The sequence below is a fragment of the Botryllus schlosseri genome, chromosome 9 (genome assembly GCF_051294905.1).
Source record: "Botryllus schlosseri isolate E-star chromosome 9, Bs_hap1, whole genome shotgun sequence".
NCBI lineage: Eukaryota > Metazoa > Chordata > Ascidiacea > Stolidobranchia > Styelidae > Botryllus > Botryllus schlosseri.
This window is the reverse complement of record NC_137244.1, coordinates 5,552,604-5,576,874: the sequence shown is the minus strand read 5'-3', so window position 1 is coordinate 5,576,874 and position 24,271 is coordinate 5,552,604. Positions and strand designations below refer to the sequence as shown.

General features: G+C 40.3%; 2 protein-coding genes across 3 annotated transcripts in view; both read right to left on the bottom strand.

Moving 5' to 3' along the window:
* The window catches only part of LOC145446954 (uncharacterized), a 486,702-nt gene that overhangs the window by 121,354 nt on the left and 341,077 nt on the right, over window positions 1-24,271 (bottom strand). The window lies entirely within an intron of this gene.
* Window positions 14,109-16,800, bottom strand: LOC145447177 (uncharacterized). Its single transcript, XM_080325588.1, has one exon. The coding sequence runs from the start codon at window positions 16,656-16,658 to the stop codon at window positions 14,970-14,972; it is 1,689 nt and encodes a 562-aa protein (XP_080181714.1). The 5' UTR covers window positions 16,659-16,800; the 3' UTR covers window positions 14,109-14,969.

Sequence of the window (24,271 nt, the reverse complement as noted above, 5' to 3'; positions counted from 1 at the left end):
ATGGTTCAGCACAGGTTTCACAAGAGTTTATTTGCTGTTCATCCATTTTTGAAATATTAAGAATTAGTTCAGCCCACTGTCTCTCTAACTTTTTTAGACACGCCCCCCTTTATGACAGTGAAATATTTCGTGCCCCCCTTATCGTCATATCATACAATGAAACCAGAATGTTAGCAATCCTTACATATAGTTTGATGGTATGGAAGGTTATGACTGTTGATGAGAGAATTCTCCAATATGAAATTCGGACTATAACACAGAGCAATATCTATGAAATGGAAGTGAATCGCGCCAAGCGCGAAAAAATTTCAGTTGACTGGAGCTTCGCGCCCCCTTTCAGATGCTTTTCACTTCGCCCAAGTGGGGCACGCTCCCCAGTTTGAGAACCACTGGTTTGGCCTATATTGTAATTCACAAAGTTTTCTGTTGCCACTGAAGTATGGGAAACAGTTTAGCGTGGCTGAATTATCTGATTATAACGCGGTACGCATATAGAACACCGATGTAAATAGGCTAATTAACACAGTTGGTGACTGTGTACTAAGCAGGGCTTCGGAGCAGCCGAAAATTTGCATTGCTCCAGCTCCGGCTCCGGAGCTTTCTTCTATCATACATCAGCTCCCGCTCCAGCTCCGGAGCAGCATTATTACCACTGCTCCGGCTCCGGCTCTGAAAACTATCGAAGGTGTCTGTCTATATCAGGGGTGAGCAACCCGCGGCCTGCGGACCCTATGTGGCCCGCGAGAAGGCTTTGAGTAGCCCGCGAGCTAATTTCCCATTATATTATCGAAATTATGTTATAATATCGAAATTGAATTGCTCAGATTGTGAACTCGCTAGGCCAACCAAAAATATGATTAGTCTGGCCGCGGCACTTGGGATGTTGATGACTAAAATATCAGTTCCGCCGCATTGGCAGATCCAGGGTCCAGTCACATTTTTTGTAAATCGTCGTCTATTACAATAAACTAAAACAGCACTTTACTCCGTGCCACAGCATTGAAATTCTGATGCGACGTTTTAACACTGGCACTGTACTCATTGCCATTAGGCTATACAGCTCAATTCAATCTTCAAATGTGCGATTATTATTCAACTGTAACTGTAGTAGGGGCAAAATGGGCGGATATAACGACGTGATATTTCGACGTGAATTCGATTTGTACCAAATGGCCTATGGTTTGACGTTCGATATTGGTGCACTCGTTACCAGTCCATCCGGTGTCGATCAAGTTTATCGGAATAATATTTTCTCGTTGAAATGAATCGAATAATCGAAATAAACACTGCGCCATGCACATTGCGCCATGCCAATAACGAATTAAACTATGCAGTATGCACATTGCACATTTACAAGTTTACGAAACAGATGATTACAAATTGGAAATCGCGTATCAAATTAGTAGTTTGTCTTCAACAAAGAATACTATGGGGTTTTGGGCTACTCTTCTGTCATTGTCATCCCCTATTTAAGCTCGAAAATCCTTACAGGAGTGAATGACAATGATGCGCAGTAATGAATAGCAATTAGCATGCATAATTGCATACTCGCAATAACACGGTCCACTTTCGGGGCCCGACTAAAGAACTATCACGAAAAAACGAGTATTTGCTTATCCGATTCATATATAGCAACGATGAGATGGAATTTCTCGGCTCGTGCTCGTCATATCGAAATGTGCAACGAAATCACGTTTTTATCATCTCTTCCTTTTCGCGTAATACATAGTGATCATTATTTTCGAACCGTATACAATTGGCCAACAAGTTTGTGCTGATGATGAAATTGTGGGTATGCCGAATATCCACAATATTGACAGGCATATGTCGCATACCGAGGTTCGGCTCTCATGCATGAAAATTCAACATTGAACATACGACTGCTCTACTATTAAATCCCCAGGAACATGGTTAGCGCCAAAGAGGAAAAGATTCTTGATTTGACGAAGGTTTGCTGTTGAATTCGGTGAACTCGGCAGACATGGTTGTTGCATATATAATAGCATCTTATGAAATACGTCGGAGCTACCCCTCAAATAACTCGGTCCAGCTCCGGCTCCGGCAGAATTTTATATAGAGCTCCGGCTCCGGCTCCAGCTCCGGTCAAAATGCACGGCTCCGGGGCTCCGGCTCCGGGCTCCGGCTCCGGCTCCAAAGCCCTGGTACTAAGGCCTTAAGGCGTTGCGGCCCCTCGTCGCCATCCTGGTCTGTACCGGATTTTCACTGGTGTGACGAGAGAAATGATTGCTTGATTGATGGATTATTTTATGTTGTGATCGTCAGGTTTCCATAACAATGTCTTTAAAATTGTAATTAAGCAAAATTTTCATCAAAATATAATTACAATTACAATTACGCAAAATATAAATTCGTCAATTACAAGTACAAATGCATGAAAAATTTATTTAATTACATTCAGCTCAATTATAAATTACAATTGATCCAACTCTGATATGAACTGTTGAAAATTCAATATCAAAGGATTCTATGACTGCAGGATGACTGTCAGATCCCAGTTTCAGCAATTTTATATAAATTTAATTGAAATATAGTATCTGGATTTATTTAGCCTCCTCATTTGGGTTTTGCCGAAATATCCTAGTGGCATTACTGCCACCATAGTGTCCTATATGGTGTCGACACAAGCAAATCGCACGGTTCAATGAAATTGTATCACGTCACAGTTTCCATTTGACTACAGGCAATTTGACGGTGATTTTTGACCGACTTGCCGAGCAGTAAATTTGATGAATCGGGTATCAATCGAAAGCTGACACTGTACTGCTTGCGAAAATATAAATTGTATTCCACTCATGGCCCTGGAACCCCTACAATCAGCCCCTACGCAACAAGCGGGCCAAGGCAATCGATATCATTATAATCTGACATATCCAATGTAGACTACTTAGACGTAGCCTACATATCTCTATCAGCTGAAAGATATTGCGCGAAAATTGGTAGGGCCCTAATACATTCTGTGGACCCAGTTCTACCCTTACAAGTCAAGGAAAGGCTGGTGTGTGCTCGATTGTACCGAAGCGCATAGAAAAAGTATCAACAGCGCAGCGTTTCTCTGTGGCGCAGTTGCACATTGCTATTGCCGCGACGTCAGCTGATCCCACTCTCGCCGCTCGGCCGCATCCTTGCTCTTGAGCTAGTCTCTCGTTTCGCCAGACAGCATTGTTGCGTCACACTGCCAATCTACTCGACAATGAATAATTTGGGGCTGATTGTGGGGGTTCCAGGGCCATGAGTGGAGTAAAATTTATATTTTCGCAAGCAGTAAAGAGTCAGCTTTCGATTGATACCAGATTCATCAAATTTAATGCTCGGCAAGTCGGTCAGATATCACCGTCAAATTGCCCGTAGCCAAATGGAAACTGTGACGTGATACAATTTCATTGAACCGTGCGATTTGCTTGTGTCGACACCATATAGGACACTATGCTGCCACCAGTCACAAGAAGATCAACCACATATTGGAATAACAACAAAAGTCAATTTATTTAATGCGATGGATGCATTTGTTTATTTTCCTCTAGCTGGTCGATGCGTGGCATACGTTTACTCACAGCGCATCGAAAGTCATGCATGGGCGCAACAAGTTGGTTTCGTTTCTTCGACTTGATAGTTATCAGGAATGACAATCCGTGCTCGCACTCCCACGTAGAAGGAAAAATTAACAGCTGGGGAATAGCGTGAGAAGCTAGCGTCGAATACGAGAAGGGCATGCTACAAAAGACTCAAAATCAACCCTACCTGAACTAATAATTCCCTTCGGTCGAAAAAAAAACAGAATCTACTCGCGTACCACTAGTGGTACGCGTACCACAGGTTTGGAACCACTGGTCTAAATCTATACTGCGCCGTCTTAGTGGCACATCTTGGGGAGCGTCCAAAGACTGTCTCCTGACCCTATATAGAGCATTATCTAGATTGGTAATTGAATGTGGATTTGAGACGCACATGTTCGCCCCTAAATATGTGATCAGATCAGTGCAAGCTCTTCAAAATGCCGCACTCCGGCTTTGTAGTGGAGCTATGCTTAGTACCTTGAGATACTCATTGCAACACGCGTGTAACGAGCTGCCGGTTCACTTATACGTCATTTACAGGCCTGTTTGAAGTTCCGAGGAAATATATTATCCGTCAATGATCACCCCTGTCGAGCTCTCGCACATCATTCATGGCATGAGATTTTCCCATCGCATTCCTTCAAAACATTTAATATGGTATCGAACATACCTGCCGGGAGAAATATATCAATATACAGTCTGACCCTTTTCCCATTCCACCATGGGAAGAGATTAAAGACTGTTGTGTAGATGTAGCCTAAGTATATCGTTGATGCTCCGAAAAACAGACCACCCAGCAGTTATCAAGTTGGTAAGTGAGCAATACATTTACGATTCCTATAGAGAATGTATCAAAATATATACTGATGGTTCAAAAACTGAGATTGGGTGTGGAGCCGCCTTCTATGGGTGGGACGAGGGTGTGTCGAAAAATGGATCTCTAAACCACCATTTATCGGTATTTTCGAACGAGATCATAGCTATACAGAAAAGCCTCAAATGGATTTAAAAATACGACACCAGTAACTATGATATTGTTACCTTATCCGATAGTCTGCGTTCCCTACCACCTATCCGATCACGCGTGATAAATAACATTCTTGTTGCAGACATAATCCTCCAGTGTACTGAGTTGAAACGTCGAGGCTTCAACATGACTATGTTCTGGATTCCAGGCCACTGTTCAGTGGGATGCAATGAAATCGCAGATGCACTGGCTAAATCAGCCGCGCTGCATAGAGGCGGTGAGGATCAAGTTGAATTGTCCGCCAAGGAATATTAAAGTGTCATGTCGGAATTATGCCGAAGCCTGTTCAGAGAAGAATTCATGCAAGTAGACCAGGAATCGCAATACAGAAGAATCTCAGCATGTGTATGATGGTGATCAGCAGCTATATAAAGTTGAATCAAGCTGAACTGAATAACTGTGTCATAAATTTGAATTTGCCAAATGAATCTGCTCTTATTGTAGGTTCCAGATTGAAAGTCAAACATATAGCCTAGGGGAGACCGGGGACAAATGTAACTAGGGGCAAATGTAACAATCGACCTCACCGCTTGTAGGATGGAGAAATCAGCTTGATATTTTAAGTGCGCATGCAGTAGTTATCTCTCCTATTATACCTGGAGTTACGTTGAGCTACGATGTGAAACCCCGGAATAATTTGCAAAAAACGAAATTTTTGACCCTTGAGTAAAGTTTTTCTGGTCTGGAATAATTTGTTTAGACCAGGGGTTCTCAGCCCTCTCTTGGCCCATTTTCCGGTTCAAAAATATGCTGTGGCCCACCTGATATCTTAGACAGAGTCATAATCTTGTTTAATGCGTGGTCATGGACAGCGCCGATTTTAGTGATACTATTGTGGGGAATACTATAATCATTCTGAGCCAGCATCGAACATTCATTGGTGAATGGAGTACAACAGAGAAGTGGAGAAAGATTTTTCAGTATGCATGATGAAGGCTACTTTGTACGTCGCGTACCAAAACAACTGAAGTTGCGATGTCAGAATATTCAATCCAATGATACAATCAATTCCTCTGACTCGTTCATATGTAGCCTACAACGATTTCCAGGCCGGACATTTTAAACCGACTTCAAAGATTAATGCGCTCCGATAAATCCTCAATCCATCAAGGTAGTGCAGTATACCTCCGCCAGAAGTTGCTAATAATTTGCAATTATGGCTATTTTTAGCTTGCAATAATACGGCCTGCCGAAGTACAGTAAATCTGTACATCAAATGCATTTCATTGCGAGTTCATTGCATACCCCTTTCAGCGGCATACGACATATCATCCTGCCGGAATGCTTGGCTACTTCAGCATGATCTTCTAGTTATTATACGCTTGAAATTATTTTAGTTGCTGTTAGCCGTAGGTTGTCATAGCCAGTAGAAAAAGCCACCGTTTCTCGCTAACGTTTTCGATTTGAACATGCTGACTTCATACGTGCCACTACGTCTAATCAGAGTCGGATGAAAAGCTTTATGTAGCCTACGTATAATTAGATAATACGAATATATTTTGAAATTTTCTAAATAGCTCTGTGGCCCACATCAAAATGTTCTGTGGCCCACCAGTGGGCCATGGCCCACCCTTCGAGAACCCCGGGTTTAGACGAATAGTACCTCAAGTAGTTACAACGTAATATACGTAGCTGGAGCAATGTTACCATAGTCTACCGTGATGATGGAAAGAATAGGACTTGCATCGCCGGGAAGGTACCATACTGAGACACTAATCATGGTCGAGCGTGTCAGGGGCAATCGTAACACTCTGTTACTTTTGCCCCGTTACAATATGTTATCAATTCTAAATGTCTTTGTTCATATGTTGGTATTACCATTCATCTACTGCAGATAATCTTGCAACAGCCAGAAGTTCACCAGAACAGATACTACCTTGTGATACCAATTCTGACATGATGATCTGTCGAAACGGCCATACCATAGTGGTGATGTGAATCTGACGGTTCGGTTATTTTCGTGATTCAACCACCCTTTCTCATGTTGATCGACTTTTGGTGTGTCGAACTTCAATGGTCATGACTGAATACTCGTCCTCTGAGTTGATCATGGCCCACTTACATTTTGATATTTGATGTGAACAATTTATTTCAATTTTGTACAGCACAAAAGAATGTCATTATAGCTTCGACGCCACATCATGTTGCGTCCTCGTTTTGCTATACTATCATCGGCCCATTTAACCAGGATGTGTTAGCCAGGTCGATTTCGCACCTTCGCAGGTGACCGAATGACCAACCCAATATGCACGCTGAAGAACAGAACCTTGGTAGAAGAGGCCGAATATGTGTAGGGAGATGATGGAATGAATGTGTCTCTTGAACACTTTAAGCTTGAACAAGACACGAAGGGTAATATTGCATTCGGATGCCATAACTGCGATGGGCCGTAGCCTGGAAGCGTTCAAACGTCTCTTCCTTAGTTTCATGCAATATTACAATTTGTGCTTCCGTTTCGTTGTTCATTTCGTTTGTTTTTAGTTATAAATAACACTGTTACAAATGCCCCGCAAGGGTGGTACAATTGCCTCTGGGTACGGGGCGATTGTAACATTTGAGCAGCGATTTTTGCGACCCAAAATTTCCATGATTGATTCTTGATTGAGTTCCAATTTAGTTTTTATATGAACTATCGAGTTGTTGGCTTCGTTATATAAAACTTTGGAAGTGAAATTTCCTCGAGAAAAACACGTAATGTTGGAAAATACGAAAAGTGTTTCAATTGTCCCCGGTCTCCCCTACTTGGCACTGATACCACTTTGGCTTGGTATATGCATCGTGATAGTGAATACACACTCTTCTTTGCCGGCCAACCCTCTTTAGTCTATTGTGTCGATGATCAAGGTCTCATAAAGACAATGGGAACCGTGAATTGCGCCTCTTTATCTATGCATCAAGCCTAAAAGCTGTTTTGTCGCACAATGCAAATCAATGTGCTTCTATCCTTGTAGCTGGTACAACTGGCATTAAGGGGTCTTGCGAGAATATGAAACTTTTGATTTCAAATTTGGATTATTGTACCCAAACTACTCAAACGTGTAAAGTTTTTTGTTGATTTTGAACTCATAAATATGGTACTGGCTCAACGGTCTAGAACAGGGGTGTGCAAACTTTTGAGCTCGCGGGCCGCATTCAACATTTGAATCCATTCGCGGGCCGCACTACATAAAATTGGGCTACTGAGCATAAATTCAATATTGTTATTTGATTACATAGTGACTGATAACATGAAAATATTATATATGTATTTGTATATTTAAAACAACCCAAACATTGATTTGATGAAAACGTACACGCTTTACAAACATTGACGAGATTTCATATGCTGGTCGTCCTCATTGTCAAAATTAGGGATGAAAGTTGGTTGTCCCGATTCAGGGATATTTAGAACTCTAGATAGCCCTGTCCCGATTCTTAGAACTGGTTGTGTATTTGAGTTTGTGAGCAGCGATATGGTCATAGATTTGCTCCTTGTACTTTTGGCTTACCTCCATGCATGACCGAAACAGCACTTCGTGAGCGCCACCCTAAAAAACGTTGGTCTTGGGCCCCCCATCGGGTGATAAACCAAAATTCTGGGGGGGGGCTCATGAAGAGCTGTTTCGGTCATGCCGAATATTTATAATTTATTATTGAATCGGTCAATATTATCGGGAATTGCATATATATTGCTATCAACTTTTTTTTTATCGTCTCTCTGCCCACGTAATCAAATTTACCGCTACACCTGAGTGAGATGTCTTGGAAAATGTAAGGCCCGTAAATATTAATTAAACATGTCCGGGTGGACACGTTGGTAGAATGACTTCGTTGCATGATGTTATTTCGTGAGCTTCTGTCTGCTATGTAAAAAGATATTGAAATCGCCGAAACCTATAGCCTACTAAACTATAAAAGTCGCACACGGTTTCATATTGGTCTTTCTTCACTGAAAAATAATCTTCTATGTGGAATGAAATTTGTCTTGTAGGGTTCAGATTGCCAGGACTCGAACATTCGGCGCCAGCCATTTAGGCGCCTATGGTCAATTATACACATGGCAGTCCTTTTTGGGCTAGCTTTTCTTGCTGCGGATCGTTCTGGTACAATTGTCGGAGTCGCATGTTACATAGCCTAAAACTTCATGTGTGTTCGTGCGTCACGGCACGGTAATGGCCCACGACGAAATGCCCATCTCTATAAATAATGCGTATTTTTTCTTATTGGAAAAGGTACCCAATAGTCAACTTTATTGGCAACAGTAAATCACGCGCAGCGCGAAAAAAATGATTAAACTTGGATAAATTTTCAAAAATATACTTTAAAATTAATGTTAATTCACGAAATAATTTTGGGACCCCTTCGAGTTCGACCGGCGCGGCAGTTACGGTCCTGACTCCAGGACACAACAGCATCATAACCATGTTACCTTAAAATATGGGTCGCGAGGTCGGACCATCGCGTAATCAATAAAATTAGAAAAATACTTTGGTAAAAATATAACTTATCATTATCATGTTGAAATATATTAGGAAAACGTTTAATCAAGTAGCCACAGTAACTTGATTTTTCTACGCAATTTATCAAAATTTCTACAACGTTTAGTGAGGCTTTCGCGGGCCGCACAAAACGGTGTTGCGGGCCGCATGCGGCCCACGGGCCGTAGTTTGCCCACCCCTGGTCTAGAACTACAAGGTATTCTTGTTTTATGTGTGAATGGGACAGTAGAAATCATTGAATTTAACGTAAGTGGCCAATGAGGGAGTGTCTAACACTAGGCTTTGAAATGTTTCAGATCCTGCTGTTATCGACAGATCTAATGTTGTATTTCCACCATTTTATATTAAACTGCATCTCATGAAAAAGTTTAGGCCCTGATCAAAGAGAGAGCACGTTCTAAATACATTCACGAAAGGTTTCCTCACTTGAGTTAATACAATAGATAGTGTATTTGCTGGATCTCAATTCAGAACACTCACCAAATCCCCCTATTTCTCATTAGGAAGGCGGATTTCGAAAACAATACATGACTCTATTTCATTGAGGTTGCATCTCAATTTCTTGGAAATACTAAGGATCCTGAATATCGAGAGGGTTTATTTCAAGCTAATCAAACCTCAAATCCAATGAAGTAAGCTGAGAGCTTTGTAGGATGTGTTTCGTTTCATATACGGACCTAAACGGGCATAAACGCCCTGCAGCCGTATTTGAGTAAAATTGTCATTCGATTTTTTCGAAAAATTGTGATGTGATGAGTGAATTCTGACGGCAAATTCGGAATCAGCATCGTCAAATTAGGTAAACTCAATTAATCGTTTAAAAAAAAAACAAAAAAAAGTTGAAAAATCTCGAGTTGTGTATTTTTTCTCCGGCAGTGTTTCATGAGGACTCTTTTCTGATGTTTGTAGATGCGACATATGTCAACATATAGTCAATGACGCTCTCTTCCTGAAGTCAAGTGGAACAATTTGGTGAATCTGTTGCTCCCAATTTGAATATGTGAGCTTGTACTCCGCAATGCCTGGTTTGCATTAGCGCAATGACAATATATGCAAGGCATACTTCAATGGGTCATGACTAGAGCGATTTTTTTTGACATGTCAAAATGTGTCAAAGTTTTGTCAAAATTGTAGCGTTAGATCAAATTTGTCAAAATTGTCTACAAAGTCAAAAATTTGTGACGTCTGCATTTCATTTGTAGGGTAGATTTTGCACTGTCGGTGAACTTATCATTTAATATGTCACAGCTTGTAGCCTACTTTATATGCAGTGTTGCCATCGACATGGACCCAGAAATAAGGACAGTCGAAAAATTAGATTAGCATGAAAAAGCGTTTTTGTACATACTTTGCATTTATACGAGCCGGGGAATATCACAGTCCATACTTTTCGCCAGAAACAATCTGCTTCAGCAACCAACTCTTTGTTATTAGAAAGTGCTTCATGGTTCTCAAGACAGCGCAGGTCTAGGATTACCTTTGATCAGGGCCGAAACAGCACTTCGTCAGCCCCCCCCCCACCAACAAAAAAACGTTAGTCTTGAGTCCCCCATAGGGTAATGAACCGCATTTCTTCATCTCGTTGTGATCAGAGGCGTCAACCAAGATGGAAAAGGCCGTACACCAAGTTTAGACAAAATCATTTTTTGAGCGTATGGAGCAAGAACTAACTACAGTAACAATGCTTATAGTCTTGGTCCTGGCCGAAAAAAAAAATTATTTGCGATGTTGGAATCGGGGAATATTGCTTTGAACAATTGCGATGTGCAATCGTTGGCGAGGAATGATTGCTGGTGTTTGACAGCATGGAATGCTCAGGTACCCTCTGCAGCAGCTGCCTTGTAGTCTGTGGTCGTAGGTGCTGATCGACTTGTGGAAGAATTATTCATCGACTAGCTCAAATTAATCATTATGACACACTTCCTGTGTTTGGGGTATCAATGTGAGTTGAGATACCGGTATTTCCTATGACCCCCAGGTTAATGTCACAATTGCAGATATTGCAATGTGCGAAAGACTCGCCCTTCAAGCTTCGTTAGATAGGCTACCTTTGAATTCTCTCTCATAATCGTCACGAAAAACGTTTTTACGCCTGCTCATTTCAACTAATCAGATTTCGCCTTATTAGTGGCTAAAACTATATGCGCAAGTGCAATGTAATTTAGATAAATTTGTCAAAGATTCACAGCTTTACTACTGTTTAACCAATGTGTCGACTGCACTGTGCCTTTTTTCACTACGCAATAAATGCTGCCTTCCCCACAGCTTGAGCTTATTCTGCTGTAGACCAAACAGCAGGAACCTGGTACTGGTGTTTACTGCTAAAATGACGTCCGCTGCGGTAGCTTGGTACAGACGAAACTGCTATAACACCACTCACTGCCCTAGCTATCTCACACTTAGAAGTCAAATCTTGTGGTGTGTACGTCACGAGAGTTTCTTTCATTTCTGATGTCATGAAATCTCGACGCAAAAGCATAATTTTTGAATATTATGCAACACATATACCAGAGGGAAATAATCGAAGTTCTGTAGTTGTTGAAAATAAGACAAAATAAGGACGCAAGTCGAAAATAAGGACATTTCTTAGAAATAAGGACAGTTAAATTTTCTAAGAGGTGGCCCTTCAAAATAAGGACAAATCTTAGAAATAAGGACGGTATGGCAACCCTGTTTATATGTCTACCGTTGTAAATGGCCAATTGTTTTGCTCTTTGTGAATCTATCCGATTATAAATTGTCTAGCACCGAGGTCTTTGTGAATCATAAACGGTCAAATAAAACAAATAGGTAGACATAGTGTTATGGTTACCGTCCCGCAATATCCTAACTGAAGAAATACTTTTTGGACATTGCATCATTCTTATATTAAGAAGCACATGATGAAAAATCGTGATGTAGACAGACAACATCGTAGGACCGGAGAAACACGGTATGCCACCAGCTATGTACGCACACCGTGAGTGTTGTCTGAACGTTCTTTCTCCATTCTTGGCATGCTTCTTAGTAAGGACATGCACTTTCTACCCAGGAATGTAGGAAAGTATCTCTCGTTGTTCTACAACAAATATTACTTATTTCTACCGTAATACGTATTGGAATTTTTTATAGGGCCAGACTTCGTTAAAATATTAGTTTTTTTCATGTAAAAATTTCCAGTTTCCAAGCCAAAAACGTTTTTTCAGGCCAAACTACTACGTTAGGAAAGCTAGTTCCAACCAGAGACGAAGATAAGTGGTATAATTTTAACATAATGTGGTAAAATTCAATAATTTGCATACGTTAGGTAAAACTTTGGTCCAAATTCAGTTCCCTTAGGTAAAAAAAGTGTAAATTTTGATTGTTTAGGTCAAAATGTTCCTTTTTTAGGTAAAAAAAAATCGCCCCAGTCATGACATAACCGGATGGGTACCGGAACAAGTTGCAGTAGAAGATATTTGTGACATGGAGTCATGTCAGGAAGCAGTGCGGAAGTACCGTCGATTCTCAAATCAATTCAGGTTATTGGAGTAATTGACTCTTTTTGGCTCATTCGTAGCTAGAAATATGTTTAAATGCAATTTGAAATCTTCTCCTTTCGCGCAACCCCCTTTATTTTCTTAAAACTAGCTCAGGAGTGCCAAACTTGCTACTCGCGAGACAATTTTGTTGCGCCTGCGACGTGAGAACATATATCATAAGGATTTATTTTCGACAAAATATATCACATCTCCAATTTTTCGTCGCGCTTGACAGGAAATTCGCCGAATGTGTATGCAATATGTTCCCACAAATGGAGTAGGCCGAATTATCATCATTGATTTAAAATGTGGGTTTTATGCTTCGTGAGCGTACTTCTAGATACCAAAGTATTTCTTAACACAGTTCCATCACACCCGATTCCATCAGCAAAATATTTCAAACTAGGCATGACATATTGCAGAAAACTGCGTGTAGAAATCTCGAAAAGTGGTCCTATTCCACTTGTGAGACTGAGAGCACGTTTTGCAGTATATATGCATATTGAATCTTTCTCGCCATAATCATAAACTACATATCCTTATATTTGAAACCTGCAAAATGGCAGTGTGGGCTAATTGCTATTAGGCACGTTGTTGCATACTGTTATTTCTTGACCTGCCATCATGATTGTAAACATAGTGGAAAGATCACCCAAACATACCAGAAACAAATTTCTTTCGTGCGGAGCACACGATTCCAAGTTGATATTTATATACGGGGCGCATTATTTTCCTCTGCTGTTACCATCGGTACTGTGGGACTCAGATTTCAAAGGGCGCTACAATATTAAAATCGAAAAAATGAAGTCGCATGGAATCGCGCCTAGCGCGAAGACATTTTCAAGATTAAATAATATCTCTCAAAAATTAGGGAGTCAATTCGTTAATTCAATTTGCATGTCGACTGACGCCGACAGATACTATAACTGAATTAAGTATCGACGGCCGCACAAACTTCCTTCTGCGGCCGAAGGTTGACCACCCCTGGTCAAGTCCAAATCGGGAAAGACCGACAGGACCTCAACCTCTACCCCATCGCCTTTAGTACAAACCTGAAAATATGGGGGCGTAAGACCAAAGAAATTTCTGAGAGGGGCGGTGGGAGAGAAAAGGTTAAGAACAACTATATATACAATCCCTACACGTATTATATTGAAGACAGGTAGGTCTATACGTGTGTTAATTTACGCCGGTGAATCTCAAACAATGGTACGCGATAGCATGTTAAGCGATGCTCGAATACTTAGGCGATTTAATTGTACTTAGTCCGGAATTTTGCTGTCGTTTTGTAGTAGCTAAAACCAATGTAAACACACGATGTGAGAAATACTTCAGCTGTCCAACAGTTTTACGTCACGGCGGGTTCACAGCAAAGAAAAATAAGCAACTGGTGGGATAGATAAACTGGCGCGATAGGGACAGCAACAACGAAATAAATTCGAAGGATGTCGTAAAGAAAGTAATATCCGGAATACATGAAGTATGGATTTTCCACAATCGAATAGGATGGATATTACTTGGCACGTTGTGTGGTTTGTATGAAAACTTGTTCTAGCGAGGTCGTGAAGCCCAATCTGTTCAAACGGCACCTTGATTTGAGCCAAGCAGGCTACAGAAAAAAAAGTCTATATCTTCCCTCAAGTGCGGTCTCTGCCCTGATTGACATGAATGCCAAAAGCCAGAATCGTCTAATCTAGCCCGAAAATGATGTCCAATGTGCTGTGAATAATGTTACACCCGAATAAAAAAAAGCAGTTGCATTGATCACATTTTACTGTGTTTTCTTGCTATTCATTGGTGTTATGGACAGTAATAACGGCAACTAATAAATTCCGGTACATTGGAGTAAAATAGGTCTTAATAGGAGCCAGCTAGTAAGAAATATCGTAAAATAGAAGTCAGTGATACCCGATCAGAATAAGTTTGACCTATATTAGACAGTTTTAGAAGCATTATTCGTAATAACCGAATTTCATGTTCATTTTGTCTTATTCTCCTATGGTCCCTCTTAAAGTTCCACTATAATTGCTAATTCATAATTCTTCACTCAGAATTTGAATCTGCCGCCAGTTACCATATTAAATATCCTGTTAGCATGTGTCGTAGCTAGAACGAAATTGATGGTGAGAGTCACAGTTTGCGTCCGATTTTCAAAAACATTGAAACTTCATCTCATTACGGTTATATTATATTGCCTTCGAACAAGTTTTAGGCCAAATTTGAAGGAAGAAAAAGAAATGTGATTGTAAACAACCGTGGTTAAATTTTCCGTATAGTAATCGTAATCGACTACGACGATATTTTACTGTAATCGCAATCGATTACAATGGTACAGTAATTGTGCAACGTCTGATTGTATGCACTCATCTCAAAAATCATCAGCTCCAATTTAGTTCTCTTTATAAAGGTAAAATTCGGCACCCAGTGTTGATTTGAAGACACTCATTGCTTTTTGCTCATTCGGATGTTTCACGTTTCTCATACTCGCGTTTACCATCACTAGCATTTCAGTTACTGACTTATTATCCCAATTCTCCGCAAAAATATCGGCCACGGTCGGGATAAGATCGTTTGCGTAAGCCAAATAATTACAATACGTCGCGTACAAGACGACACAATTGTTTATCATAGGTAAAGTTCCGGGATGAAAAATCTTCTCATCGTAAAGGTAGTTCATATCAGGATACGAAGGTCCAGCTTTTGGTATCCTCAACACCTCGTTCTTACCGCGGCAGTAGTCGAGAATGAAAAGCTTGACTTTGTCATGCCACGGCGAGTTTTCATTAAAATAAGTAAGTATCTCACGCTCGCAAACCGGCTGATCGTTCACTCCAAAACACACGGGACGTAGAACATCCCCAGAATCCAGTTTTCTCAATCCACCATGCGAGCTGACCACCACCAGTAGATAATCATACCCTTCGGAATCGGAAAGCGATAAAATTCGAATAATCTCTTTCATCTCAAAAGCTGTCACATTCAGATAAGTTTTCATGTCACATCGTAATGTGTCGTTCCAAAGACTTTCCATTTTATTCTTATCAGTGATGTGAACTTCTCTGGCATTATGGCCTTCGCTAAAACAGTTGCAAATAAGAACTCCCCGACCCTTTAAGGGAGTTTTGCTTCGATTTCTGGATATTTGAGACTGCCTAAGGGTTTTTCTAACTTCAGCAACCGTGATATCTTGAGGCATATTCAACAATACCTTTTCGACCATCTCCCGCAAGTTCTCTTCTGCACCACTTCTTCCAAGACGTACTGTTTTGGAGAAGATTTCTCTCATCTCTCTCACATTATCATTCAGAAAGCCTGTGCTGTTATCTCCGGCGTCTCTGATGGTGTCTTGGTGACGCGGTGGAAGTAATGTACAGGGAGATGTAATAGTGGATTCGAAAACACTCCATTTACCTTTTTTTTTCATCTCCCCGTTTACTCTCGTAAGCATTTGTGTAAAGGTGTCCGTCGTATATCTCGTAGAAAATGCGTTATATACCTCCTCCAGCAGATCTGTCGCTGATCCGTATAGCATTAGCAGGTCGGAAAACCTTGGACAGGTGTTATCAGCATTATTGCCATCACTCAAACTATACTTTTCCTGTGATTCCCACAGGATTTGCTTGCCCGACTCATCACCGCACATCCTGGGTTGCATTTCAGCAATTCGGTTGTATCCGAGAATGAACAGTTTCGGCTTTTCGCGCCATGCTTGGTTGTTATTGTAGAATTTCGAAAAAAATGCTTCTTCCCGGACATAGTTTCCATTGTTCGCTTCTATGAAATGATGCCAAATTCCATCATCGGTTGGTAATAAACCCCCATTACAAATCACGACTACAATCAAATATTGGTAATTTGGTGCATCTTTGTTCGCTAATCGTCCGAATACTTCCATAACGGCTTCAGCTGTCAAGTCGGAATGTACCGTGTTTTCAAATAATTCGCAGCCTAGCTTTTCCGTCCACAACTGCTCCATTCGGCGAGCGTATTGTTCATGCAAATTTGTTCCTTCTTCCCCGCCCGGATTGCTCAGTATGAGCACGCACCCCATTGAATCGTTACTCGCAGCCGAAGCCATCGGTATGAACTTAACTAAACTTGGTAGATCACACAAGTCCAAAATCTATCTCCATTGTAGGAGGAAAGTGAAGATTGGCAGAAACTAAACCACCCCTTACGAGCCGTAAACTTAATAATCAGAATTGCAAGTGAGATTGCAACATAATGAATAGCCTATGCATTGTTGTCGATCGGTATTAGTAAATACTCAGTCTGCGGGGTCCTCCCACAGAGTGATTACCTTGTATACTGTATCGTAAAGTGTAAATGTACATGGATTTCGTCTTTTCCTTCATATTCATAAACTAGCTACCTAATTCCACTGACCACAACCATACCTATCGCATCGCAACCTTCCAATTTCGAAGGGGGCACTGTCGGCGGTGTTATAAATCATTCACTATAACGAGTATATTCCGTAAATTTAGAAATTTGCACTAATTGTATTGCCGTCTTGTATATTTATAAGATACTGTATAATTTGTATATATTCACAGGAAAACGACTGACTATCTCGGCTCGCAGATAAATCGAGTCGATTTGACACTTTGAATGAAATATCGGTACATGCCATTAGAGGCAAAAACTATCAATAATTCTCGCGGCATCATAGCGTGGTTATAGGGAGTCAGTGAACTATTATCTGCGGCCTAAAATTCGCTATCGGTCGTGCTCAAATACTCCCATCAATGCCACCCGCTATTCAAGCGTTTTACAGTGACCTAAACTGTAAATTTTCCTTGACCTAATTTGGGGATTCGTATCCAGTGTTTTAAAGAGTCCGGAGTAAAATAGCCTGAATGAACTATCTATATGTAGAGTTAAAATATTTGGCAAATATTTATATTGACTTACATATTGCTCGTGAAAAATTGATAATATTCAGTCATATGATTATGTTGTTGATGTTCATTCAGCGATATTGTATTGTATATTTCGTACTTTATATGAGCGATCTAACCATCTGTACAGTCCTGCAGGGGTCTCAAACACGCGGCCCGCGAGAACATTTTGTGTGGCCCGGGTCGAAATTTTTGATTTTGCTTGTATTTAACTATATTTTAATTAAATAGTATTTTCATATTGAAATGAACCCGAATATTTTCGGCTGACACTCGTCAGGGGTAATCGTCAGCAACTAGTAGAGAATTGGAAAGAACATTGTAATAATATTCGGGTTCATTTTAATATGAATATACTATTTAATTGTATATTGAAGTTCTGTACCTCCAAGAAGCTATTCAACTATATTTTAGTGCCACATATATTTCATTATATTTTAAGACCTAACATTCACTATAAAATTGCTATAAAACGTGAAACTACTCGCCAAACGTCAGTAGCCTGCCTCGTCACTTTCAAATGCAGTGGATTATCTGCTATTACACGACATTGCCTATTCAGAATGATAAAACATGAGCGTAGAAGACATTGAATACCCATATTATTGATGCTGTGGAGTCGTGGCTTTAACAAAAACTAATAAATTGGCCGGCGAGCACATTTGAGTTTTGAGACCCCTGATATAGTCGAATATTTGAAAATAATGGCACTGGTGAAGATTTGCACTTGCATTTGTTAATAGCTTTCATCCAGATCAACAAAAATGACAGTAATCTCGTGGCTTTAGGAATAGTGATCTAATAAACAAAACGTCAATCTGACAATATACCTGCCTGTATCCATGATGTCATGGGATTTTCTGCAATCTCTATGTATCATGAGTGCGACTGGAAAAGTCAATTCAACTTGAGTATTTCGGTAATAATCATTATTATGTTACATGGAGTCTATAAAAACACCCTATCTTCATAACAAACTACGATACAGCTTTTTGTGACAATGTTGATCATGCGTGGCATTGTACTGATGTTTGAATCACCCCCACGCACTGCAAAAACAGCTATAACGATCTCACGATGAAATAATTCTTAGGGTTAGCGAATTTCGATAGCCTTCTCGAAACTATTTACTCACACCATTCGACTCAAATCCTTCCAATGGCTACTGTAGATTCGGATTTCAGAACGGCATTCACTGTGCCTTGCCCTTGCCGAGACGAATGGAAGCAACACTGAATAATTAGATATGACGATCTAGCTACTTGTTCCAAAGGACTGTAGTCAAACAAAAGCGCAGGAATAATATGGTATATCGAATGACAGGCGAATGAAAAGTACCATTCGTTATATAAGGGGCAGTGCGCTGACTAACTTTACCGCTATCATCCATTATCTCAGTCACAGAGCAATGCGAGTATTTATTTATAAAGACGGGCGGGTCTGGTGGAAGATCTATTGTTCCCCAAATTGAGATTGACGGGTGGCATATGTGGTAGAAGGTAAAATAATAACAATTATAACAGGGATTCTTAAACTTTTTACACTGCGGCTCAAATTTTAGTTTTATTCCATCTCGTGACCCAAGCCTCACGAATCGACATGAATGCAGCATTTTTAATGTCAGTATGCTACTTATTCACGGACATGTGTGAAATAGAGAAGGCGCATACAACCAGTTGTGCGCAATGCAGTTCTATGAAACTTGTGTGAGGCACACGATTTCATGTCGCCCTAGTAATAACATACCAGTCATGACATATATCGTCGCTGTGAAATCAAACTAGTTCATGTCCATTTTACATATTTTGAAAAAATTAACCTTCAGTTAAAGTTTTAATTTTCTTTCTTCTTCATTTTCTTCTCGACCATAATTGACTTCGAAACAGCGTGATAAATATAAACACGACCGAGATATGGCCTAAAAATGATGATTTTTCAAAAAATTGATTTTCTATCAATTTGAAAAATGTTCATGAGATGCTTTGATTCCACCGCAACGATATGTCGTTCAATTGTGACTATTTACGCCACAAAAAATACTTCCTTATATAGTGCGATCAGTTGCTAACTTTGAGATTGAGAATTCGCATATCTTCAAACCTAAAATGGGCATATATCATGAGTCATATCAGTCTTGTCATATATATCGTTCAAGTATGACTATTACGTTACAAAACATACTTCCTTGTATAGTCTGAGCAGTACTTTGAGTGGAAGGATACAGTGTTGGTATCAAGTCACTACCTTCGAGTAACGAGTCATCTCGTGTCATTGCACATTTTGACTCGAGTCAAGTCAAGTCAATCGATTTTCAAAGGTGACTCGAGTCAAGTCAAGTCACACGTTTTTTTGGAGGTGACTCGATTCAAGTCAAGTCAAGTCAAGTCAAGTCACGAGTCAAGTCATAATTCAAGTCGAATTGAATTTTCGAAGTATGATTGATCATTCAAAGTCACTATATTTTGCTAGCTGTGCCAAGGAGAGATCAATTGGTCATTTATCTTGAATCAAATAACGAATATAAACTTAAATATACATGCCAAAATGCGTTGTATCGCTCACGCACACGCAGAACTTCTAATAAAATAGGTCAGTAACTGTACAGCTACATCACGGGTGTCAAACATACGGCCCGTCAAATGATTTCATTCGGCCCGCGAAGCAATTCCGAGTATAGGTTGAAAATTGCGTGTATTTTATCCAGCACATTTCTCGAATTTGTAGTAAAGAAATACTACTAACAAATAATCCTTCAAGATGGCAAATTTCGAGTATATTCATAGGTCACATTATACCCACCCGACAGCGGAGTTGTGATTTCTAGTCATCGTCGGGAGAAAATCGCTGACATTGACACCCAATTCCAAGAATGCGAAAGAATGCATATATTGAGTTAGTAATATTTTGGAATCATTTGACTGGTGCGGCTGACGAGTGATCTGAATATTTAAATCCGGCCCGCAACGTCAGTTGAGTTTGACAACTCTGAGCAACATGCTACATTTTCTTATTATCAGCCAAATATAGGATTGGATACGAAGCCTCGAGAAGTTGAAAGAAATTGACATCGTACAATACACTAACCATCTATACACATCCGTGAGAATATAAACGCATAAAATAAATTCGTTCGAATTAAATCATACAAGAGGCAAGGTAACATATCTTCGGGTAATGGCCAGTGCTTCGACAGCAGCTGCATACCGCATCTCTAAACGGGCAATGCGTGCGAGGACGGATAGCGTCTCCACGCAATATATACAAAGACGTTCGAAAAGCTCAATTTCCGACTTGCGTCACCATCTTCATTCCGCATCTCGCACCTGCTTTGCCGTGTCGGCCCGTGCATTCTGGTGATAATGGCGTTGATGGGGGCTTGCGACGGACAAGGCTGCATCCTCAAATGTTGTTGAATTCGTCAAGAGTTGATTTTAAGTTCGGTGTTGTTTCAAAAATGCACGCTTTTACAATTTTTCCTCGCTATTTTTAAAATTGCAAGAAACCCCGATACAATACGACGGATGTATATATTCACAGTAACAGGCGTATGCGCAGTTGATTCTCGGCACTAACAATCAATCACATGACAGATATTTTAAGCAAAACTTCTAAAAGCTTCTAATTAAAAACTTGCCGGCATGAGTTATAATCAGTTTGTCTGTTTTGCGGTGGACTCTACGCTATCTCGCCACGCGTTTGTTATGGTTAGGTTAAAGCCAATTGTTGGTTTAGAGACAGAAGCAAACAATTTTTGAATTGCGAATACTATCCGTATGCTTCTGAATCGGGATTGCATTTTCATTTCAACAAAGTGTGCTGAACTGTTGGCTCACACAGGCCTATCTTGTCACTATTTCAGTTCATTCAACCTGGATCCTCACAAAGTAAGTTGTCACTATTAGACAAGAATGGCCAAAAGTAGGAAGTAGTTATGATTGGTACATAATGAGTAATGACGCCAATTTCTACACAAGTATATGTGGGCATTTTAAAATTATGTATTTTTTAGCATTTTTAGGCCTACTTCTGACAAAAAAATGAAGTAGAAGTAGTCCAAAACAGTGGTTCTCGACCGCCGATCCGTGGCAAGATTTCTGCCAGTCCGCCAAATATATTGGAATTTTATGGCTCAATTGCAAATCGCAAGAAGTTGGACGCCTTTCAATTTATTAGAGAAATAAAACAATAAACTTTATATTGATTTAGAAGTTTGGAACGTATTTTATGCGTGGTGCATGGTGTACGTTGCGAGTAAGTCACAATTGTACATGTGTTGTCCAAAACTATATAAAGCAGCATCCAATTCGTCTGCGTCACGCTATGTGTAAACGTTACCGAGAATTTTATAGAAACCTCGGCCAATTCCGGCAATGCAATTAAGCGATACTTGGCAGTATTTGAGACTATAGCAAAAAGAAAAGTCGCATTACTTTCAAAGGATACAGAACAATTGCAACCAAGTTATACTGATCTTTAACTGGACTTCGCGAGCTTCACCTTACAGAAACTTCAATAGAACGACGTATAAATATTTCATGTTCAAAAGGCAGCATTAAATGAAGTTTCCGATATTACATTGACTTGCAAACATTTGTCGTTATTAAATTCAGGGTTATTTTCAATTCTTGAAGGTTCACCGGTCCGCAACATTTGTCTTGAATTTTTACATGCCTGCGAGGTCAAAAAAGATTCATAACCCCTGGTTTAAAACCACAACCACAGGATCTAGTAGACAAAAATTAGAAGTATTTCTTTGCAGAACACTGCTGCATTCGGTCAGTAGTTCTTAACCATATCGCCAGCGCCCCCTGTGGCCGATTTGGATTTCAATTTGGAACATGCAGCGGGCGATATGGGGAAGGGACGCTGGGACATTATGGGGCGCCGAATAAAAATGGCGTAACAGTACAGGTGGTGTAGTAGTTGATACAAAGTTCTATAGTTCTATATATCTTTGAGAGCTCGTTGCAATATTGATTCATTCCAAACAATATTTACCATATCCAAAATTTTCGCATTGCACAGCACTGCACAAGTATGTAGGTATGTATAAGGGGTTTTATAGTGCTCTACTGCTGAGGTCTTTTGTATCAGGCCTGAAGGACCTATTGGTAAATCAGATACGTCTACAAAATACAACAATTTCTACGACCGGAATAACCATGCGCGGATCAGTTAACAGACATTCCAAGTTAAAGGACACACTGCTACGTTCAGCTACATCTTTCAAATATTGTCTCTGGTGATCGTATCGAGGACTCGTCAGTAGAAAATGTTCGACAGTTTCTGGTACGCTGCACCTATCGCAGAGACCACTGTCATGACAACTCATGCGATGGAGGCGCGAGTTCAATTTACAGTGTCCTTACTGTCCAGTTTGCAGCCGCAATATTATTGATGATTCTCTCCGCGACAAATTTTGTGGACGGGGAATCCATGAGAACGGTGCGTGCATACGAAGGTACGAAGAGTCTCGCTCCATGCCGCTCAATTCCGACACCCACTGCACAAATATTATATAATGCAGCACACTGCGTCTCGAAATCTGGAAGCATGGTTCTATACCTATTTTGAGAATGAGAGCAATTTATACAGTATGCTAGACATGATTTGAAGCTTTCTGACCAGAATGATTAACTAACTATTAGGGATGGTATAAACCTCTGAAAGGTTCAGTTTCGTGTGAACGCGAACCTTTATGAAAGGTTCTGTGTAAACGCGAACGTGAGCCTCATGACGTCACGTGACGTCATTTTGCTAATTCCAACCCTACATTTCAGTGAAGTGATAGTCTCTATTAATATACCCCATACCTAGCGACGACTCGGGTCACATAATGACACAATGCTGAAGTACATATTGGCGTTATAAACGTCGCCAAATGTATCAACTGGGGCAATCATATGATGTAATAATTCCATATAGTCACTATCTTTCGTCGCTTGCCAACAATTTCGACGAGTTCTTGCAAGTGAATATATGCTTACGTATTAACGTTCTAGGCCAGACCGGAAAATGCATTCGGCGTCGGAGTATTGCTACATGGATATTGAGCAGAGTTTGAAACGAATTTCTATACTTGCTACCGATATTACCCCATTAACAAGTTATACACTACAGCAGTAGCCAACAGCCCAATCGCACGTATTTGGTTTTTATGATACAATAAACATATCGAATCAAGATTGACCCCGTACGCCTGCTAGATTTTTTACATCAGACAACGATATCAATTTTATTGATTGGTTGAATAAGCACCATTCGCTGACTTTACCTACATGTAGTGTACTACGCTCTTGGTGTTGTGTGATTGCGGGTCAAGATCACAGCGGAGAGTCACTAAATATTCACGAACGGAAAGCTGGATATTTCGAGCAAACTTTTGGAACAAAAGGAAGTGAAATTTTTGAGATTGTCAAGCTGCATGCTCGTTTAGTGTAGATTTCCTGTATGTTTCGAGCGCCATTCATAGAGTGGCCCGTAGTTGAAATGCAATAAATTTATACCAAAGATGATATAATGGAGTGAAAATTGTAATATATGAGAAAGGTTCACACTGCAGAACCCACCAAAGTTCGTTTGTGACCGTGAACCTTTAAATTTCCGAGGTTCACACACAAAACGCGAACGTGAACCTCGTGTTCACACCATCCCTACTAAATATCCTTGTCTTTCGTGAGCTGCACACCCGATAGGTATAAGACCGTTCACAACAGTTGTTATAAGAACCTCGATTTTATCCCGAAAATAGTGTATATACAATTATTACAACGTTAGTTAGTCGAGTGGT

Bases quoted from the DNA above. Each gene is read 5' to 3' on its own strand.
- LOC145447177 (XM_080325588.1), bottom strand. From the start codon at position 16,658: ATGGCTTCGGCTGCGAGTAACGATTCAATGGGGTGCGTGCTCATACTG.